The following is a 19542-nucleotide window of genomic DNA, read 5'->3' as shown; positions in this document are numbered from 1 at the left end:
CATAGCGAGTCTCTTAACATCTCCCTGTCTGATTCTTTTTGCTGTTGGCCCATCACAAGTCTTGGGGAAAAAAATTGGACTTGAGTTACGGGATGCCAGGATTCAGTTTGCAGCATTGGTTATTATAATAATCTGCTTGTGAAGACATTTATGGGCAGGATATGTGCTCGGCTGAACCCAGCATACCTCTGAGATTGAACAATTAAAACTGTGAAAGAGGAAGAGGGATGTGAATACCCAAGATGATCTGAACATGGGTATAGCTGGGTATGCCAACATCTCAGAATGACCTTCACTTCTGAATAGGCTTCCTTATTGGGTCTCCTTAATTCTTCCTTTGGATATTGTTGCATAGGCACAGGATTCGGGGTCTGTATCATAAAGGCTTGTTGGTCTGATTTTCAATGTATTGTGGTTAATTGCAGCATAAAAAACTTCATCAGGGGTTTCCTGTATGGGAGAGTTTAAGAACTGCAGAGGAGAAAAGAAAGAAATTGAGAATGCAGTGTTTCTGTTAATGTTTCAACAGAAGCCTTTAAGTATGCTCTAAAAAACGTTAAGTGTGGGCTCTCCTGAACAGCTAACTAATCCTGGGGTATCCATACTTAACCAACAGCCAGTTAGGTCTAGTGGTTAAGGCATTGGACTAGAAAGCAAGAGACTCTGAGTTCAAGTCCCACCTGACCATGAAAACCAGTTGGGTGACCTTGGGCCAGTCACTCCCTCTCAGCCCAGACACTCTTATGTTCTTTGGTGTCCCCATATACCAAATCATATCATGTCAAACGTTTTGTCACTTGTCTTCATGTTCTTCCAATAGAAACCTAAGGCTGGCTTGGCTATTCAAAGTAGACAACAATTTAAAATATTATGAATCAACAATATTCATTCAATGTTCATTGAGAGCCTGTTTGGTGTGGTAGTTGGGATGCTGGTGTATATATGCATGTATGTATGTATATGTCTCTGTGTGTGTGTGTGTGAGAGTGTGTGTGTATATGTGTAATTATACACACACACACACACACACAATTTCTTTCAAGAGCCTTATTGATAGCTAATTTTCTCAAAATGCTATATGCAGAACTCTTGATCACATGGTTTCTTCCAGTTATCATCCTAATTATATAATCTGGAGTTATACAGGAACTCATTATGATTTCATCTTACAAAGGAAAGTGTAGAAAGCAGAAGTGGCCACACGCTTTGTTCTGCGTTAGTAAATTTAATTGCACATTCTCATCACTAGGCAGAATTTTACCCCCCAAAATAATGAATGTTTGGAAACATCATTAAAAAAAAACTTCCAGGGTTGAGCTCATTAGAACTTTTGCTGATTAGTCATGTACCTTGAGGTGACTTGGATATTGAAAACCATTATTTGGTGATGTGTTGGAGAAGCAGATATGGAAATTAGGTATGTCTTTCAGTAGCCATTTTTGGCCCTGTGATTGATTAAATGCCATCAACTCTTAGTCAGCACATTAATAGACCTTTTCCAGGATCTGTCCCTAACTTGATCCTTCAGATCCGCCCTCACCATGGTGCACCACCGCTGTTGCAGTTCATCCAAAGTGCTGATAGAGATCATTTTCTCTTTTCTTCCACTTTTCCCAGGACTTCTCAGTAAAGTTGGTTTTTTGCATAATATGTTCCAAACATGACAGTTTGAACATGATTATTTTCTGATTTAAGGCTCTGGATTGAATACTACTACTACTACTACTACTACTAATAATAATAATAATAATAATAATAATAATAATAGTAATAATAATAATAATGGACCTTGGAGGTCATCTAGTCCAACCCCCTGCTCAGACAGGAAACCCTATACCATTTTGGACAAATGCCTGTCCAGTCCCTTCTTAAAAACTTCCAGTGTTGGAACATTCACAGCTTCTGGAGGGAGGTTGTTCCACTGATTAATCATTCTAACTGTCAGGAAGTTTCTCCTTAGTTCCAGGTTGCTTCTCTTCTTGATTAGTTTCCATCCATTGCTTCTTGTCCTGCCTTCAGGCGCTTTGGAGAAGAGCTTGACTGCCTCTTCTTTGTGGCAGCCCCTGAGATACTGGAACACTGCTATCATGTCCCCCCTCGTCCTTCTCTTCATTAAACTAGACATACCCAATTCCAGCAGCCGTTCCTTATATATTTTAGCCTCCAGTTCCCCAATCATCTTTGTTGCTCTTCTCTGTACTCTTTCTAGAGCCTCAACATCTTTTTTACATCGTGGTGACCAAAACTGGATTCAGTATTCCAAGTGTGGCCTTACCAAGGCATTGTAAAGTGGTATAATCTTTTTGTTTTGTTTTGTTTTTTGGGCTGACCTTAATATCTTCAAGAGACTTCTTCAACTCCAACTTTTGACCAAAGTTGAGAAGCATCAATTCCCTTCCTATTTCTTCAAAGTCCAAAATTTACTTCCATAGAATATCAAAGAAAAACATTGCCTGCACAATACTAGACACATCAAGGACCAGAATAACATTTTTCTAAGGCTTTCGTCGCTCCCCTTCCAAGTGCTGGTCTGTGGCATATTTTTTGACTGCTGGTTTCTTTATTGCTAATAGTTGATTCTAAAAGGCAGAAGCTATCCACCACTTCAGTATATGTCTTGCAAATCTTAAGTCTCTCTGCTGTGCCTATTGCCATTAGTTTGCTTTTCTTTATATTTAATCGTGCTTTCGTTTTTTTCCCCACCGTACTCCTTGCCTTTCATTATTACAGCTTGCAGAGCATTTGCATTCTCAGCTACCGGAAATAAGGTTGCCAGCATAGCACAGGTTATTGATGTTTCTTCTTCTAGTTTTAAAAACATCTTCTTCCAATCCAACCTCCTTCAATGTTTATTCAGCACATAGGTTTAATAAATAAGGAGACAGTGTACAGCCTTGTCTCATTCCTTTGCTGGCATTCAAACTTACCTCGAAAACTTGCACAGTGCTTGTGATCAGTTAGGATAGGAGTCCCCAACCCCTGGGTCATAGCCCACTACTGGGCCGTGAGCTGGCGCACGAACATGCCTGTGCAGCTTGACTTGCACGAGCGGTGAGCCAACACATGTGTGCAGCTCGACTTGTAGTCGGGCTGCATGTACATGTGCGTGTGGGCCAGCCCGCCGCTCATGCAGCCCGGTTCCCTTCTCCCCATCCCCAGCTGGGTCGTCAAGCTGCAAAGGTTGGGGAGTGCCAATTTAGGAGACCCAGTAAAAGTATTGGCCTAATTATGAAATGCGAAGGTTTTCTTAAGGCCGAAATACTTTCCTTTGCCTTTTGTGCACCCTTATTTTAAAAATGAAAATTAGCCCTGCCCTGTTGATTTACGACTGACAGATTCATGGACGACATGTTGACAATAATGTTTCTTACCATCTTAGGTGGTACATTGCTTTCTTCGGTAACAGCGTCTGTAAGTTAAAGAGATCTTGTGAAAAAATCCTTCTTTGGCCTATTTTAAATGAGAAATGCTGGCTTATTTGCTACACCCAAGCTCCTGGTCTTAACTCTTTTGGCTGCATATATTCTGCAGTAGGAGAATTCTGCAATCAAGCATTTACATTTTACATTGATTTCTGTACTCCGCAGAAATGCAGTGAATTTTCCACGCCATTCTGTTCCCAACCTTTCTTACCTCCCACAACCTGAAAAGTGGACCAAACCCACATTACAGGCAATTCGGTATCAAAATATAGGTGATCCTCAACTTCCAACAGTTCATTTAGTGATGGTTCAAAGTTATAACGGCACTAAAAAAAAGTGACTATGACCGTTGTGCACACTTAATGACCACTGTAACATCCCCATGGTCATGTGGTCAAAATTGGGTTGCTGGGCAACTGGCATGTATTTATGACAGTTGTGGCGACCTGGGGGGAGTCACGTGATCCCCTTTTGCGACTTTCTGATAAGCAAAGTCGATGGGGAAGCCAAATTCATTTAACAACTGTGTTACTATCCTAACAACTGTGGTGATTCACTTAGCAACTGTGACAAGAAAGATCGTAAATCGGGACAAAACACACTTAACAAATTTTAGGCTCAATTGTGACTATAAGTTCAGGGCCACCCGTACTGATTCTCCCCAAAAATGTTTGGTAAGGGAATGCCTTCGATTTTCTTTTACAGCGATTTAAAGTATTTGTAATATTTGTAGACCAATCCAAACTATAACAGCAAACAGTAGTTGCAAAATAGAATAATTAAATGATAATAGCAATAATGTTAAACTACCTGGGAGGGTTATCTGCACAAACTTTCTTCCCAAATCAAGTCAGTTTGGAGCCATTTCTACTTCTGGTCCCAAGCTTTTCCAAAGAGGCCAAATGGAATTGTCCATATGTATTCTGCAACCTATTTCCTTGCTGTTATAAGGACTAGAATCTTATTTCATTTTTAAATTCGTCTTTCTCACACAAACTACACTTTGGACAGGTAGTCCTCGACTTACAACAGTTCATTTAGTGATGGTTCAAAGTTATAATGGCACTAAAAAAAGTGACTTATGATCATTTTTCACACTTATTTTATTTATTTATTTTATTTTATTACATTTATATACCGCCCTTTCCCGAAGGACTCAGGGCGGTTTACAGGGTGATTAAAAAACAAAGATACAAAAGTTAAAAACAAATTTAAAAAATTATATTCGTCCCTGCATAAATAAAACCCCAGTTAAAATTAAAATTAATTCTCAGCCTGGGCCAGAGAGCTCGAAGAGCCAGGTCTTCATGTCCCGGCGGAATGAACGGAGGTCGGGGGCAGTCCTCAGCTCCACTGGCAGCTGGTTCCAGAGGGCAGGCGCACCCACTGAGAAGGCCCTATCCCTGGGTGTCGTCCGCCGGCAATCTCTTACCGGTGGCACCCTGAGAAGACCCTCCCTGTGGGAGCGCACTGGACGAAGGGAGCTTGATGCCGGCAGCAGGTGTTCCCTCAGATATCCCGGACCCAAGCCATTTAGGACCATTGCAGCATCCCCATGGTCATGTGTGATCAGAATTCGGATGCTTGGCAACCGGTTCATACTTATGACAGTTGCAGTGTCCCAGGGTCATGTGATCACCTTTTGTGACCTTCTGACAAGCAAAGTCAATGGGGAAGCCAGATTCACTTAACAACCGTGTGACTAACTTAACAGCTGCAGTGATTCACTTAACAACAGCGGCAGGAAAGGTCATAAAACGGGGCAAAATTCACTTAACAAATGTTTCATTTAGCAATGGAAATTTGGGGCTCAGTTGTGGTCGTAAATTGAGGACTAGCTGTAGTATGAATAGGTTTTTAATCAAATGAGACTCTTAAGCAACCAGAGTTAAGTGTAGCCTTAATCTCTGCTGCTGTTTAAAGCAATCCCTATCCAAGGGAATCCTTGGTGCTCCTTTTGCTGGCACTGATGCTGTTACCTAATCTGGATAATGAAATGCCTGCCAGAAAACAACCAAGCTCATTTCAAACCTGAGCTACAAATATTCTCCTCTACCAACCCATATTGCTTACCTTTTCTTCTTTTTCTGTATAAAATGAGGATTAGTACCAGCAGGAGGACAGCCAGAAGGAAAAGGAATACAGCAGTACTTGTCCATAGAGTTATTAAGGATGCAGCTGTAAAGCCACAGACATCTTGATTAGAAGGCTAATAATGCTATCTAAGAAATGCATAGTTGTCAATGAATGACTACCTATTGTGATCTTTTCACCAGTCCAGTCCACCCATTTGTTCATCTTCCTCAACTTCTTAACAGCCCCTTAAAGATTCCAGGCAAATAGCGAGGAAAACAATGGTGGCCTTTTCCAGTTTATTCAGTTTATTTATATCCTGCTTTTATTTTGTACAATTCAAGGCAGAGTACACTGTTAAATAGCGGGTTCTTTGGTGCAGGAATGACGATGTGAAGCTGAGTACAGGATAACTCATTGTTTATTCTATGCTGGAACTGTACTGAGGCTAGAGGCTGCAACCAGCCTCAATATATAGTCTAGCCCCTAGGTGGCAGCCAATAGGTTTGAATCAACCATTGCCACCTGGGGATAGCCAATTGCAGCACAGGAGACTGGTAGTCTGGGTTGCTGGAGAGCCGTTAGCTGCTCTAGCAACCCACGTGGTGTATCACAAGAGCCCAATACATAACATACACATTGCTGCTTCTTCCCATTTTCCCATAAGAACAATCCCAAGAAGTGGGTTGTGTTAAGACAGATGGACTGGCCCAAAGTTACCTAGTTGGCTTCTGTAGCTAAAGAATTAGAACTCATAACCAGTTTAGCTTCTAATCCACCATCTTAACCACTGCAACAAAATAACATTTGAACTTCTCCACTCATCAGCTCATTACCATCAACCATCTACTGGGAAGAATACTAGAACGGCCTGTTGGTTTTGAAATCCATTTTATTCTACTTTACAGACAATGCAACTTTTAACAATTTATGCAAGTTGCACAGCTGTGTTTTTCTTGATGTGGGGTTGAATTGTGGAGTCCTAGGTGCTCTCTGAGCTTGGTTGTTTGATTCAAGATAAGGATTATGAATTCTATTCTATTCTATTCTATTCTGTTCTGTTCTGTTCTGTTCTGTTCTGTTCTGTTCTGTTCTGTTCTGTTCTATTCCAGAACACATCCTTTCCATCAGCCAACACTGAGATAAGCAGGGATTAACCCCAGACAAACAAACAAGCAAAGCAGAAAACAATACCCTAATAAAAAAAACTATTAAGAAGAAAACCACACACCCACCAAAATAGGCAGGGCAAGCTACTGAAGCAATCATTACACGTACTCATGCTGATGATGTTACCTATAGAAGTTGGGATAATGTGACATCTAAACAACCAGCCTCAGAGGACTCCGAGGATTCCATTTATGTTTCTTTCTGCATTATTTTTCAACTAGATAGACTTTTTTCTGCTCTTGGCACTCTTTCATGACTGGAGGTCCATCTGAAGCTGGTCATGTGATCAACTTCAGGGGTCCGGTAGAGCCTGCACCTAAAGCTACTGCAGGTCCTACTGCGACCAAATCCCTTCTCCTTCACCCTCCCTGCAAAATTCACACCTCCACCTCTACCACTAAGAGCCTTGGTGGAGCAGTGGGCTAATGCCTCCTTAAGTAACACCAGCTGCCTGCAATTAGTGCAGGTTCGCATCCCACCAGGCTCAAGGTTGACTCAGCCTTCCATCCTTCCGAGGTAGGTAAAATGAGGACCCAGATTGTTGGGGGCAATAAGCTGACTTTGTAATAATGCCACTTGGGGTGTGTGTGAAAGCCTTAATAAGCAGGCATATACATAGAATGAAGGCTACTGCTAAGCTTGTAAGCCGCCCTGAGTCTTCGGAGAAGGGCGGGATATAAATGGAATTAAAATAAAATAAATAAATAAATAAATAAATAAATAAATAAATTTTCTTGAGAGCATTTTCTTGTCATTGGTAAAATAATTTGAGCAGGTGCTGTCAAGGGATGACTCCTCCTCCTCCTCCTCTTCCACCACCACCATAATTATTATTATTATGATCATTAACTAGACCTTCTCATTTTAGGTTCACCCAAGCAATCGTTGCAAGTGGCTCACTATTTCATTAATAGCCTATCATACGTACAATTTTTATGATCTGTTATAATCTGGTGATGGAATAACTCAGCAATGCAGATAAGCCTCTGGTCTTTGTCTACTCCAGGGGTAGGCAACCTCGGCTCTTTTATGACTCATGGACTTCAACTCCCAGAATTCCTGAGTCAGCATAGCTGACTCAGGAATTCTGGGAGTTGAAGTCCATGAGTCATAAAAGAGCCGAGGTTGCCTACCCCTGGTCTACTCTCTCCTCTGAGTTTCTAGCTCTTTTTCAGTCTCTTATGTTTATTAACTTAATTTCCATTAGCCTACTAAAAAAGTGGAAAGTCTAGCTGTCAGCCTATATGTCCATATTTCTGTCTCTCGACCTTTACTTGATGGCACCCACAAAACATTTCAAAACTCCCAAGGTAGACCCAGGCCCACCCACTCCTGCTCATGTTCAGATGTGTGTGACCTCCACGTTGTGTAGACAGTGTCTCCGATATCCATTGCTAAGAGATCTGTTCAAGGTCTTCCAGAAATCCAGCCTGTCTTTGATTCACTGACAGGGCAAATGGGGGAAAATGAAAGATGCGACATTGACATCCTACCTTTCCAAGGCGTCTCCAGTGGGTCACTTGGCACTGACCAGACAAAGGGGCTGCTTTTGTGGTGGTACTGGCAGGTATAATTTTGTGCCTCTTCCGACTTCATCCAGTGGACAGAAAAATTCACCGCCTTTCCCCCCAGCTCTGCAGCCTTGTAATCTATCTGCTGCCTTGATTTCAGAAGAGCAAAAATCAGATCTGGTTCTGTCCCCTCACACCGTATGGAGATGTTTGCTTCCAGGGCATCTTGTTCTGCATTTATAATCTGGATGGAAGGCTTGGTCAGGCTGGGATCTAGGAGGGGGAAAGATTCAGTGGAACCTCAGACACCCTTGTAGATCAGTATCTCCAGTTTCATTCAACCACAAATAACATCCCTCCCTTTTCAGTCTTTTGGCAATGAAAGGATCCTCTTCTCCATTCTCACATACATATTTTTTCCCCCAAACATTGATAAGAAAGCCTATTTCTTTCTTTCCCACTCTGTTATTCTATCCAGGTGCCCAAATATGCCTTATATTACATTCTGTGTCTTCAAAGTGATATGCTAAACAATTTAGCTTTTAGAGAAGAATGGCATTGTAAAAGCAAGATGTTAAAATGAAGCTATAAATGCTCACTGCATCCTCTTCTATCAGACAATCAAAGTAGGGTTAAGGCTGGAGGAGGAGTGGGCAATTAATTTTCCCAGAGGGTCATGCGAGAAGCTAGGACTGATGTGGACGGCTGAACCAATAGGGCTGTGAAGGTATACAGGCACGCACGCACGAACATATAAACTCACTGTTTATGACTCTGTGATATTACAACCTTTCCTGGACCAACAATCCCTACTCACGCTCAGTCATGCCCTAGTCACCTCCCGTCTTGACTATTGCAACACGCTGTACATGGGGCTGCCCTTGAAAAAAAATCCGGAAGCCCCAGTTGGTGTAAAATGCAGTGTCCCACATGATTTTGTGCAGACCTCGGTGTGCACATGTATTATTACCTCTCCTGTGGGAGCTGCATTGATTGCTGATTTGCTTCTGGGTGCAATTCAAGGTGTTGGTTGTCACCCTTAAAGCCCTTTATGGCTTAGGATCAAGTTATCTGAGGGACCCTCTCTTGCCAGTCACATCTACCTGTTGCTGGATGACTGAGAATCTCCATAGACACTTAGCAGACTAGTCTTCACACTAGTCTTCCCGTAGTAGAAGTGATGGACACATGCACATATTACACTGGAGTTGCATCAGACCAGCCCCAGGCCTTTTTCTTTCAACTCTATACAGGCTGCTTTTCAGACCTATGACAAATGACATCGGCGGCAATTCTTTCTCATTCTCATCTTTCTTTCTTTCTTTCTTTCTTTCTTTCTTTCTTTCTTTCTTTCTTTCTTTCTTTCTTTCTTTCTTTTTAACTTTGCTCATTACAGCATCTCATCCTCTGGTTGCCTCAAATGGTTCAGGATAAATGGTCCCCAATTTTACTCATGGCTCTTATGCAGGGAATTGGGGTTTGGCAGATAGCCGGGACTGTGGGGAGAGCAAATTCCTTACCTCTTACTTGCAGCTGCAAAGGATCACTTAACTTTGAATACATAAAGGGATTTTTTTTTAGCTGATAGCAACAACTATAGTTCCCAATGTCTTCCAATCTGACTCCCGAGATGGAAAACTCAGCCATGGAACTGTTTGGTTTTGCCCTTTGGGACGTTACGAAGACTGTTGACTTATAGAGGGAATAGTTCAGGTCATCTTCTGGCCCCTGGCAGTAGATCTGGACATTTGTACCAAGCCTTTTCTGTCCCTTGGGTTCCAGGTAAATGGAAGGCTCTTTGACCGTGGGATCTGAAGGCAAGAAAATATCAGATAAAGAGCAAAACCATTAGAAGCACCAAACGACAAGCCTTAAAAATGGCAAGGACCTACAATTTCCCCCTCTTTTAGATTTATGCAAAATCACTAGTAAAGGTAAAGGTTCCCCCGCACATGCGTGCTAGTCGTTGTTGTGACTCAGGGCCAGCCTGTGGGTCCGGCAGCCGGCTCAGATGTATCGGATGACTCAGATGAGGGGGAGGAGGGAGACGAACTGGCTGATGATGGCTTGGAGGCTTGGCAGAGCTCCCAGCCGGGGCCCTCTTCTCAGCTGCGTGAGCCCGATAGTGCGGAGGATGATGACCCACAGCTGGTCCTGTTCAAGGACGCCCGACGCAGGAGGCAGTCGAGCAGGACCAAGCAGAGAAAGGCTGCGGGTCTCCTCGGGAGGAGGCAGAGGGAGGCCACGCCCTGAACTCTAAATAAAAGGAGTGTTTGGGGAAGGGCTGGTTGCTGAAAGCAACCCTTCCGTTTGAGGATTCAAGTTCCAGTGTTTTGTTTCTTGTTCTGTTGTTCGTGTAATAAATCTTGGCAGATGCTTTTCAGCCTCAGACGCTCTCCAGTCTCTACTGTTTGAACAGGGGTTTGCCTTATTACAAGGCCGGTAGTTGGCTGGTTCAGAACAGTCGTTTCCAACTCTAGGGGCCAGTGCTCATCTCCGTTTCAAAGCCGAAGAGCCAGCGCTTGTCTCCATGGTCATGTGGCTGGCATGACTAGATGCCAAAGGTGCACAGAATGCTGTTACCACCATAATGGTCCCTATTTTTCTACTTGCATTTTTACGTGCTTTCGAATTGCTAGGTTGGCAGAAGCTGGGACGAATAACAGGCGCTCACTCTGTTACGCGGCATTCGGGATTCGACATGCCAAACTGCCAACCTTCTGATCGACAAGCTCAGCGTCCTAACCCGCTGAGCCACCGCGTCCCTTCTGCAAAAATCACTAATAAGACTCATATAGCCGGGGAGGAATTTGCTGGATAGGAAAATAAAAGCAGAGAAATAAGGAACACTAAACAAACAGCTTTCCTGAATTTGGAAAAGGCTTCAAGTTCATTGTTAACCTGAAAATAATTTTGGATTTCCTATGAAATTTTATCTTTAACCTAAGCATTCCATAACAAACTCATCAACTCCAGCTAGACATAATTTCTCAGACTTTCACTCAACCCACTTGCTCTTTCTAAGCTTTGTTTTGCCTTATGTTCATTCTCTCTATATGACCAAACCACCTATTTCTTTCATAATGGTTTCTCAATTGTGCAATCCAAATCTTTTCAGCATTCATCCATTTATTCATTCATTCATGCATGCATGAAGTGTATCTTGGGCCAATCGCCGGGAGCCTGTGAGTTCTAGTCCCTCCTTGGGCCTAAAACCAGCAGGGTATCTTGGGCCAATCACAAGGAGCCTGGGAATTCTAGTCCCTCATTAGGCATGAAACCAACAGGGTATCTTGGGCCAATCACCAGCAGACTGTGAGTTCTAGTCCCTCAGGTGTGAAACCAAAAGGAGATCTTGGGCCAATCACCGGGAGACTGTGTGTCTTAGTCCCTCCTTGGGCATAAAACTAACAGGGGATCTTGGGCCAATCACTCACTCTCAACCCCAGGAAGAAGGCAATGGTAAATCACTTCTAAAAATCTTGTCACAAAAATTGCAGGAACTAGTCCAAGCAGTCATCAGGAGTCACAAACTTACTCGAGGGCCTTCATTCTACAGCATGAGCTGTTGCCATACAGCACAGGGGAAGATCACACTATGATTATTACATTTGTATATTCTTAGATGTTCAAGCGAATAATAAAACATTAACTGAATTGCAGATGCATGAAGAGATGGAGGAAAAAGAAAATTCAAGTGCTATATGGCCAGCCATTTATCTGAAATGGTATAGGGTTTCCTGCCTGAGCAGGGGGTTGGACTAGATGACCTTCAAGGTCCCTTCCAACTTTATTATTATTATTATTATTATTATTATTATTATTATTATTATTATTATTATTATTATTATTATTATTATTATTATGTATTCTAAGTACAGAAAATGCAAAACACTGAACTCTCTTTTGTGAAGCAATTATGAAGAATAGGAATCTACTTCTTACCTGTTATATTGATATATATTTTATTACTGAACTCTGAGTATCTGTTGTCAGTTTCATAGTAGAATCGATAGTCACAAAAATAGATCCCTCCATTTGATTCTTGGGCATTGAAAATAAGGAATCTAGCCTCTTGGTTCTGCACAAATCGGGTTGCTAGTAGTCCTAAAGCCTCTTTTTTGAAAAGGTTAAATTGTACAACTCGGTGATCTTCCTGTTTGCACTGGATGGTGACTTCTTTTCCTAGCTCAACCAGGCCACTGGGGATCACTGAAATAGAGGGGCTGGGATAGTATTGTGCTGAATAAGGGGGGAAAAAAAGATGAGATTGTAATATTGCAATATTTGCAACAGCCTGAGTCTTTAAAGTGGCAGATATTCGCATTTCAAGAGGAAACAAACAACCATGGTTAGGCTAAAGCCCACCTGGGGAGGGAGGCAAAGAATCAAGGTAACAACTGTGACCATCAGCTGATCTAAATTTGTCCCCTTTTTACCTGTACCAATGAAAAGGTTGTAGCTCGGGGTTGAAATGAGGGGTCCTTGGTGCTCTCTGAGTTTGCTTGTTTTCCTGTAGACATTTCATTACCCTAACTAGGTAACATCATCAGTGCTAGTAAGGAGCACTGTTTGCTGTCAGTTTATATTCTGGTGTCTTGCCTGTCTGTGTGGATGGGGGTAGTCTTAGGGATTCCTTGGTTGAGCTGTTTACTAATGGCTCTTAGACTAATGGCAGTTTCTTGACTGGGGTATTGCTTACTTGATTGTTAGTCTGAAGGTGGGTTTGGAGTTAATCTATGCTGATCTGAGTGCTGATTACTGGTGGAGAGATGCTGGAGTCCTTTTTCTCTTTTGGGCTGGTTGATTGTCTCTTTTGCACAGTCTATAGATGTTGTCAATGCCCACGTGTCTATTGATGGCTGATTCGTCAGAGTGCCAGGCTTCTAGAAATTCCCTGACAGTTTTGGACTTGGCCTCGTCTAGGATTGTCACATTTTCCCAATTGAAACTGTGGTTAAGTCTGTCCGTATGTTGTGAACTTAAAGAATTTTCATCATACATCAAGAATATCTCAGAAACTGCAAATAGACTACTACAACCACATGGAATCAGCACGGCACACAAGCCAACTAAAGCCCTTCAAAACATCCTAAGCAAACCAAAAGACCCAGAGACTCCAGAAGCCAAAAAAACAGGAGTCGTCCACAACATACCAAGTAAGAATGCAACAACCACTATGGAGGACAAACAGGCAGAAGACTGGCAGAACGCATCCATGAACACCAACTGGCAGCCAAAAGGCATGAGGAAAAGTCTTTAATTTCACAACATATAGACAGATTTAACATCTATAGTCTAGGTAAGAAACAATCAGCCAGCCCCAAAGAGAAGAAGACTCCAAAGAGCCAACAATAAACAGCCCAACCAAAGAATCCCTAAGACCTCCCCCACCCTTACAGACAGGCATAAACCGACAGCAAACAGCGCTCCTTACTAGCCCTGATGACATTACCTAGTTAGGGTCATGAAACGTCTGCAAGAAAACAAGCAAGCTCAGAGAGCACCAAGGACCTTTTTTTTTTTTTACCAGTGTTAGGCATGAGATGAATGTAGAAATATTGTCACAGCCACCAAGTTGCCTTAATGATCCCACCCTGGAGACTGCAATTCCTTCAGAAGACTTTGATCAGGCAAGGGTTAAATTAGCACCTTCTCAATTTTTTACATTTTTTAAAAAACTCACTTTTTTGCTCTCAGTGATGGAATGGATGGTGATCAAGAAACGAAGCTTGATTAGGGATCACTTGCCCAGTGATTCCCTCCTTCCTGGGCAGAAGAAGGGACAAAAACAGGACCACGACCACTTCCTAGCATAGTTCTTGGTGTCTTGGAGCTTATCTCATCTTAGATAATGCCGCCCCTCTTGCCTCTAACCGTGACAAAATCCTTCCTCAACCATGGCCTCTTTGGCTTATTTGTCTCCAGGATACTGACTTCAGCTCATCCCCAGCGGGTGAAAGCTACAAGACCCCTGTTGCACTGGTAAATTGATGGTTTCCCCCTCATTCTGATCCCAGCCATGGGCAGCCTGTAAAGACATAAAGTCAGTTTGGCTTTGCTTGCTTTTATTTTATTTCTTAAACAAATTTACACAGCCACCCAACTTACACAGAGGTGTCTCTGGGTAGCTTACAAAATGTAATCACCCACTACCATTGGAGGATGTCACGTGACAGGGAGCAAAGAGCAGTAGGGTAGATTAGACACCAGCAATAGGATAGCCAATTCATGCCAGTATAATTTCTTGCTGGCGTAAAGACAGGTGGAGAGATCTAAACTGTCATACGTTCCCTAAAACTTTCAGGGATGAACAAATCCATGCAAATTTGTGTTTTCTTTTCTCACTTTGTGGGGACTGAGGCAGGGGAGGGGCCAACATAGCAGCAGCCACCTTGAGAAAGCTTCTTAATTTATCAGTTGACACTCATGGCTAAGTTGGGTGCTAAAAGGTAGTGGGGCTTACACAGATGATGTTACTTAGTTTGGCAACGAAGCATCTGCAAGAAACCCACCAAGCTCAGAGAGTGCCAAAGACCTCATAGTTTAACCTTGAGCTATAAGTATTTATTTTTTCTATTAATAATACTATTTTCCTTTAATTGTATGGAAAACATGACTTTGATAGCAACAAAGATGATCAGGGGACTGGAGGCTAAAACGTATAAGGAACGGTTGCTGGAATTGGGTATGTCTAGTTTAATGAAAAGAAGGACGAATGGGGGTGGGGACATGATAGCAGTCTTCCATTATCTCAGGGGCTGCCACAAAGAAGAGGTAGTCAAGCTATTTTCCAAAGCGCCCAAAGGCAGGACAAGAAGCAACAGGAGAGAAGCTATCTAGAACTAAGGAAAAATTTCCTGACTGTTAGACCAATTAACCTGTGGAACAACCTGCCTCCAGAAGCGGTGAATGCTCCAACACTGGAAGTTTTTAAGAAGAGACTGGACAGCCATTTGTCTGAAATGGTATAGGTTTTCCTGCCTGAGCAGAGGGTTGGACTAGATGACCTCCAAGGTCCCTTCCAACTTTTTTATTATTATTATTATTATTATTATTATTATTATTATTATTATTATTATTATTATTATTATTATTATTATTATTATTATTATTATTGGATTATAGTTCAGGGGAGGATATTAGCTGATAAACAGCAGGCCCTCAGCCTGCTCCAGTTTGGAATGATCTCTTGAGACCTTGGCAGGAATCAGCCTTGGGGAGAAAATGGCATTTTCCATCCCTCCTGCATTTTGGAGAATGCAGACTTTGGTTTCCCTTTTTTACATCTAGGAAAAATAAAGGAAGTCCTTGACTTCCCATCACAACAGAGCCCAAAATTTCTGTTGCTAAGTGAGGCATTTGTTAAGTGAGTTTTGCCCCATTTTCAGATCTTTCTTTCCAAGTTAACTGAATCACTGCAGTTGTTCAGTTAGTACCATGGTTGTTAAGTGAATCTGACTTCCCCATTGACTTTGCTTGTCCGAAGTTTGCAAAAGGGGATCTCATGACCCCGGGACGCTGCAACCATCATAAATATGAGTCAGTTGCCAAGCGTCTGAATTTTGATCACATGATCATGGGGATACTGCAACAGTCATAAGTGTTAAAAATGGTCATGTCCAGGGCTTTTTTTTCTCATAGAACGCTCAGAATGGCGTTCCGGCAACTTGTTTTTTGCAAAAAAAAAAGCTCCCTCTATTGACTTTAGGAGTAGGCAATCTTGGCTCTTTTTATGACTCGTGGACTTCAACTCCCAGAAATCCTGAGCCTGCCAGGCTGAGGGGAAAGAGAGGTTTCCAAGCTGAGCCATGCTGGCTCAGGAATTCTGGGAGTTGAAGTCCTTGAGTCATTAAAGAGCCAAGGTTGCCTACCCTGCACTAGAGGAGGACATTAAAATTATTTACAAGGTTACTTCTTTAGGAACTAAACTTTTAGAATCTAAAACAGCTAATTCAAAAAAGTCAACAGGAAAGAACCTCACATTTTTCATCTGCTTCTGTCTTTTGGAAGGTAAAATTAGATAACAAAATACCGTAATCTATTTTCTGTTAACATCTCTGCAATGAAATCAATAAAGGTAACAGGAAAGAAATGAGAAACATTTTTCTCAATGTAATATGTCTAATTTAGCTGATTCTAGAAAAAATAGTATCTTTTGTACACTCTTAAAAACTATTTTGAATCTATAACCATCTATTACAACTAAACCACTTTAAATTAAACAATTCTTAAGAATGAAATATTCTTAATTTGGACTTTACTTTTACTGTTTGGACTGTTGTGTGTTTTGAAAAATAGATTATTTAGAACCTAGTTATGTTGCACTTCAGTCTTTAAATAATTAACCTAGTTTATACATAACAATATATGATGTTTTCCATGGTGAGCTTAACATCAATAACAACATTTATTTAAAAGGCTAAAATAATTTCTGGTGGTATTATCTGTACATTAAAATTTTCTTTAGTCACAATGCCCTTTTAAAAATATGAAACATACAAAGAAACAAAAATAAGTCCAAAATATCTGTATTACATCCAGAAATGCCACCTTTGCAACCAATATTTCTCATCCATAACTATGGCACCCTAAGGATACCTGCATACATGCAAATGCTTCTCTGGGATCAGTAACGCAGCAGGGATTGCTTTTTCCTTCCAGTAACAGATTGCTGGGAAATACCAAACATGGCTTTGAGAATTCCAATGTTTGTTACAAATTTTTCTGGATGTGGTCGGAAAGAGGCTGTTTGGCGCCGGAGACCACTGACACGAGGAACACAGCTCTGGGTTGGGGTTCGGAGCAGCTCCGGGTGGGGGCTCAGCATGGGCCACAGTGTGGCAACTGCAGGGAGGGGAATCCCCACAGCGGCTGTGGGGAGAGGAATCTCCACAGCATGTGGCTCCAAGCCACAGGGGCGGGGGTGCAAAGGACGGGTGGCGACGCCGTAGCAAGACACCTGCATCGCTCCCAGTGACAGCACCTCTGAGTTCCGGCACCTTTTTTTTTTTAGAAAAAAGGCACTGGTCATGTCACTTTTTCAGTTCTGTTGCAACTTCAGGCAGTCACTAAACGAACAGTTGTAAGTCAAGGACTACCTGTAACTAGTTTAGTCTCATTGACGAAAGCAGCACGAAAGCGCTCTTACCTCGCACATAGATAAAAGCTATCTGGCTGTAGGATGACCAAAACGAATGTAATTTATATATACAACAGTATTGCCCCTCATGTGATTCTTGGGCATTGATAATATGAAATTCAAACTCATTGAGATCTGTATCTCCATGACTTATTTCCACATTTTCTTTGTATAGATAGAAAACGCATGTCCTTTTTACGTTCCCTTCCTTCTTGCAACTGATGCTTATATTCTGCCCCACAGCAACTACGACGCTGGGATTCACCGAGATGGAAGGTTGGGGATAAAATTGTCCTGGATAAGAGGAGAAGACGAGAGAGGTTGTAACATGGAGAACCTGAAAGCAGCTGTTTGTGGAATCTGGAAGAAATCTATAGGTTATACCTTTAGCCAACAAATAATATTTCATGTGGTGTGTGACGGCTATATGTGAAATTGTGCAAAACATGAAAAAGCAGCAACATTTCCCTTACTCAGTGATTCACACCACATGAGTTGCCAGAGATAGAAAGAGAGAGAGAGGGAGGGAGGGAGAGAAAAAGAGGGAGGGAGGGAGAGAGAGAGAGAAAGAGGGAGGGATGGGGAGAGAGAGAATGAGAAAGAGGGAGGGAGGGAGGGAGAGAGAGAAAGAGGGAGGTATGGGGATAGAGAGAATGAGAAAGAGGGAGGGAGGGAGAGAGAGAGAGAGAGAGAGAGAGAGAGAGAATGTCTGCACTAATGCAAGATACTGTAGCTGTCTGGGGGAAAAAAGGGTCCCTCTGATTTGAAGAGTAAATCCCATAGGACTGGGGAGATCTTCCCTCCACATTTTGGAAGGGAGACCATCTTCCACCTTGGTTTTGGGGGCACAGGACAGAGTATGAATGCAGCCCTCTCTCCTCTAATGCCTTGTTTTGATTTTAGACATCTGCCTCCTGAGAAAAATTCCACTCAACCAAATCTTAGGCTATGTAAGTCTAAGGAAGTAACAAATCTTAGGATAAGATTGAGTGTTGAGTTTTGTAAACTCCATCCACACAACTCGTCTGAAACTGAGGTGACAGGGATAGCCAGAGTTCTCCCTTTTAGGAACTTGGCTCTGATCATCTGTCTGCATTCATGCAGTGTCATTAGATGCCTCCTTGCAGAAAACAGGACTCAGGCAAGATGAACCCACCGATTGATACGAATATGCATGATGCAAGGGAAGGGGCTTCAGCACTTAGGATTACTGCTCGTCTTGAGCAGATCCTTCTCCCTTCCTATCTGCAAAAGCGAGAGAGAGAGAGAGAGAGAGAGAGAGAGAGAGAGAGAGAGAGAGAGAGAGAGAGAGAGAGCGAGCTATATTGGACCACTGCAGAAAACTGTTATTCACTTATTTTTTTTAAGCTGTTGTACGATCAAAGACCAAGAGAGAAAATCAGGTATTTTTGGGGTGGAGTTGTATATAATGCAATGAGAGGTGAGAAACACTGGGCTTCCTATAAATTATAAAATATCTAGCTGTCCTGCTGGGATAACATACATCCAATAGTTGTGTGTCTAATGAGACTCACCTTCAGCCATCCACGTATGCTGGGTCAGCCACCATCCTGAAAAAAAAAGATGATTCCATTAGTGTCAAAATATCTGAGCAGCAGAAATTGACACTGGATCTTTGATCTTGGCACTGCATGTTGCCATCCCTACTGCTCCCATCTTCTATTTACTGGCAATACCAACCCAGGAACAGATTGAAAATCAGCTTCATGCCAGGATTTTTGTAGGCAGCAGATCTTCCGGCTTCACTAGGTCTTCTGTCTTGTCTCGCCCTGTTGCTCAAAGGAACCTCTCTGTTTGATGCTGAAATATCACAAGAATCTATGGAAAAGATCTTGTCCTGAACACACAGTCCCCCAAAGCAGCTTAATTCAGACAACAGCCTCCTTACTCTGCCTGACAATTCTCTAAACTTCCTCACTTGTGAGAGGAAAAAGAAAGAAAGAAAATAGAAGAAGTGACAACAATCTATGGGCGTGTTGAAATGGAGGAACTGAAGCTTCATTTTGCGTCAGACTCAGAGCTTTTTTTTATTAAAAAGTTTTAAAGTACATTTTTGAACATAAACCCCATCCCCCCTACCTCTACCCCATACCCTAACCCACTCAATACCCCTACCTCCCCCCCCCGACTTCCCAAAGCAGAATACAGGGTATTATTTTCACAATCTTAATCTAAAATATACTAATTAACTATAATTACACTT

The 19542-nt window shown here is 42.1% G+C and overlaps 1 protein-coding gene and 1 long non-coding RNA gene across 2 annotated transcripts; both read right to left on the bottom strand.

Annotated features, from left to right (window-relative positions):
• Positions 1 to 252: 252 nt before the first annotated feature.
• LOC310649996 (immunoglobulin superfamily member 1-like) lies at positions 253 to 14558 on the bottom strand (the record flags this gene model as incomplete). Its single annotated transcript, XM_083378829.1, has 7 exons — positions 253 to 471; positions 3372 to 3409; positions 5496 to 5600; positions 8159 to 8449; positions 9697 to 9987; positions 12122 to 12418; positions 14525 to 14558. The coding sequence occupies 7 exons, from the start codon at positions 14556 to 14558 to the stop codon at positions 313 to 315; spliced, it is 1215 nt and encodes a 404-aa protein (XP_083234955.1). The 3' UTR covers positions 253 to 312.
• A 2951-nt stretch (positions 14559 to 17509) lies between these two features.
• On the bottom strand, positions 17510 to 19247 carry LOC310649694. Its single transcript, XR_014494290.1, has 3 exons — positions 19020 to 19247; positions 18854 to 18889; positions 17510 to 17612 (listed from the first exon to the last, which is right to left on the bottom strand). It is a non-coding gene; the product is annotated as an uncharacterized lncRNA (long non-coding RNA).
• Between the last annotated feature and the right edge of the window lie 295 nt (positions 19248 to 19542).

The sequence above is a fragment of the Vipera ursinii genome (genome assembly GCF_947247035.1).
Source record: "Vipera ursinii genome assembly, chromosome: Z".
Taxonomy (NCBI): domain Eukaryota; kingdom Metazoa; phylum Chordata; class Lepidosauria; order Squamata; family Viperidae; genus Vipera; species Vipera ursinii.
Note: the sequence above shows the minus strand (reverse complement) of the source record. Positions and strands in the feature narration are given on the sequence as shown.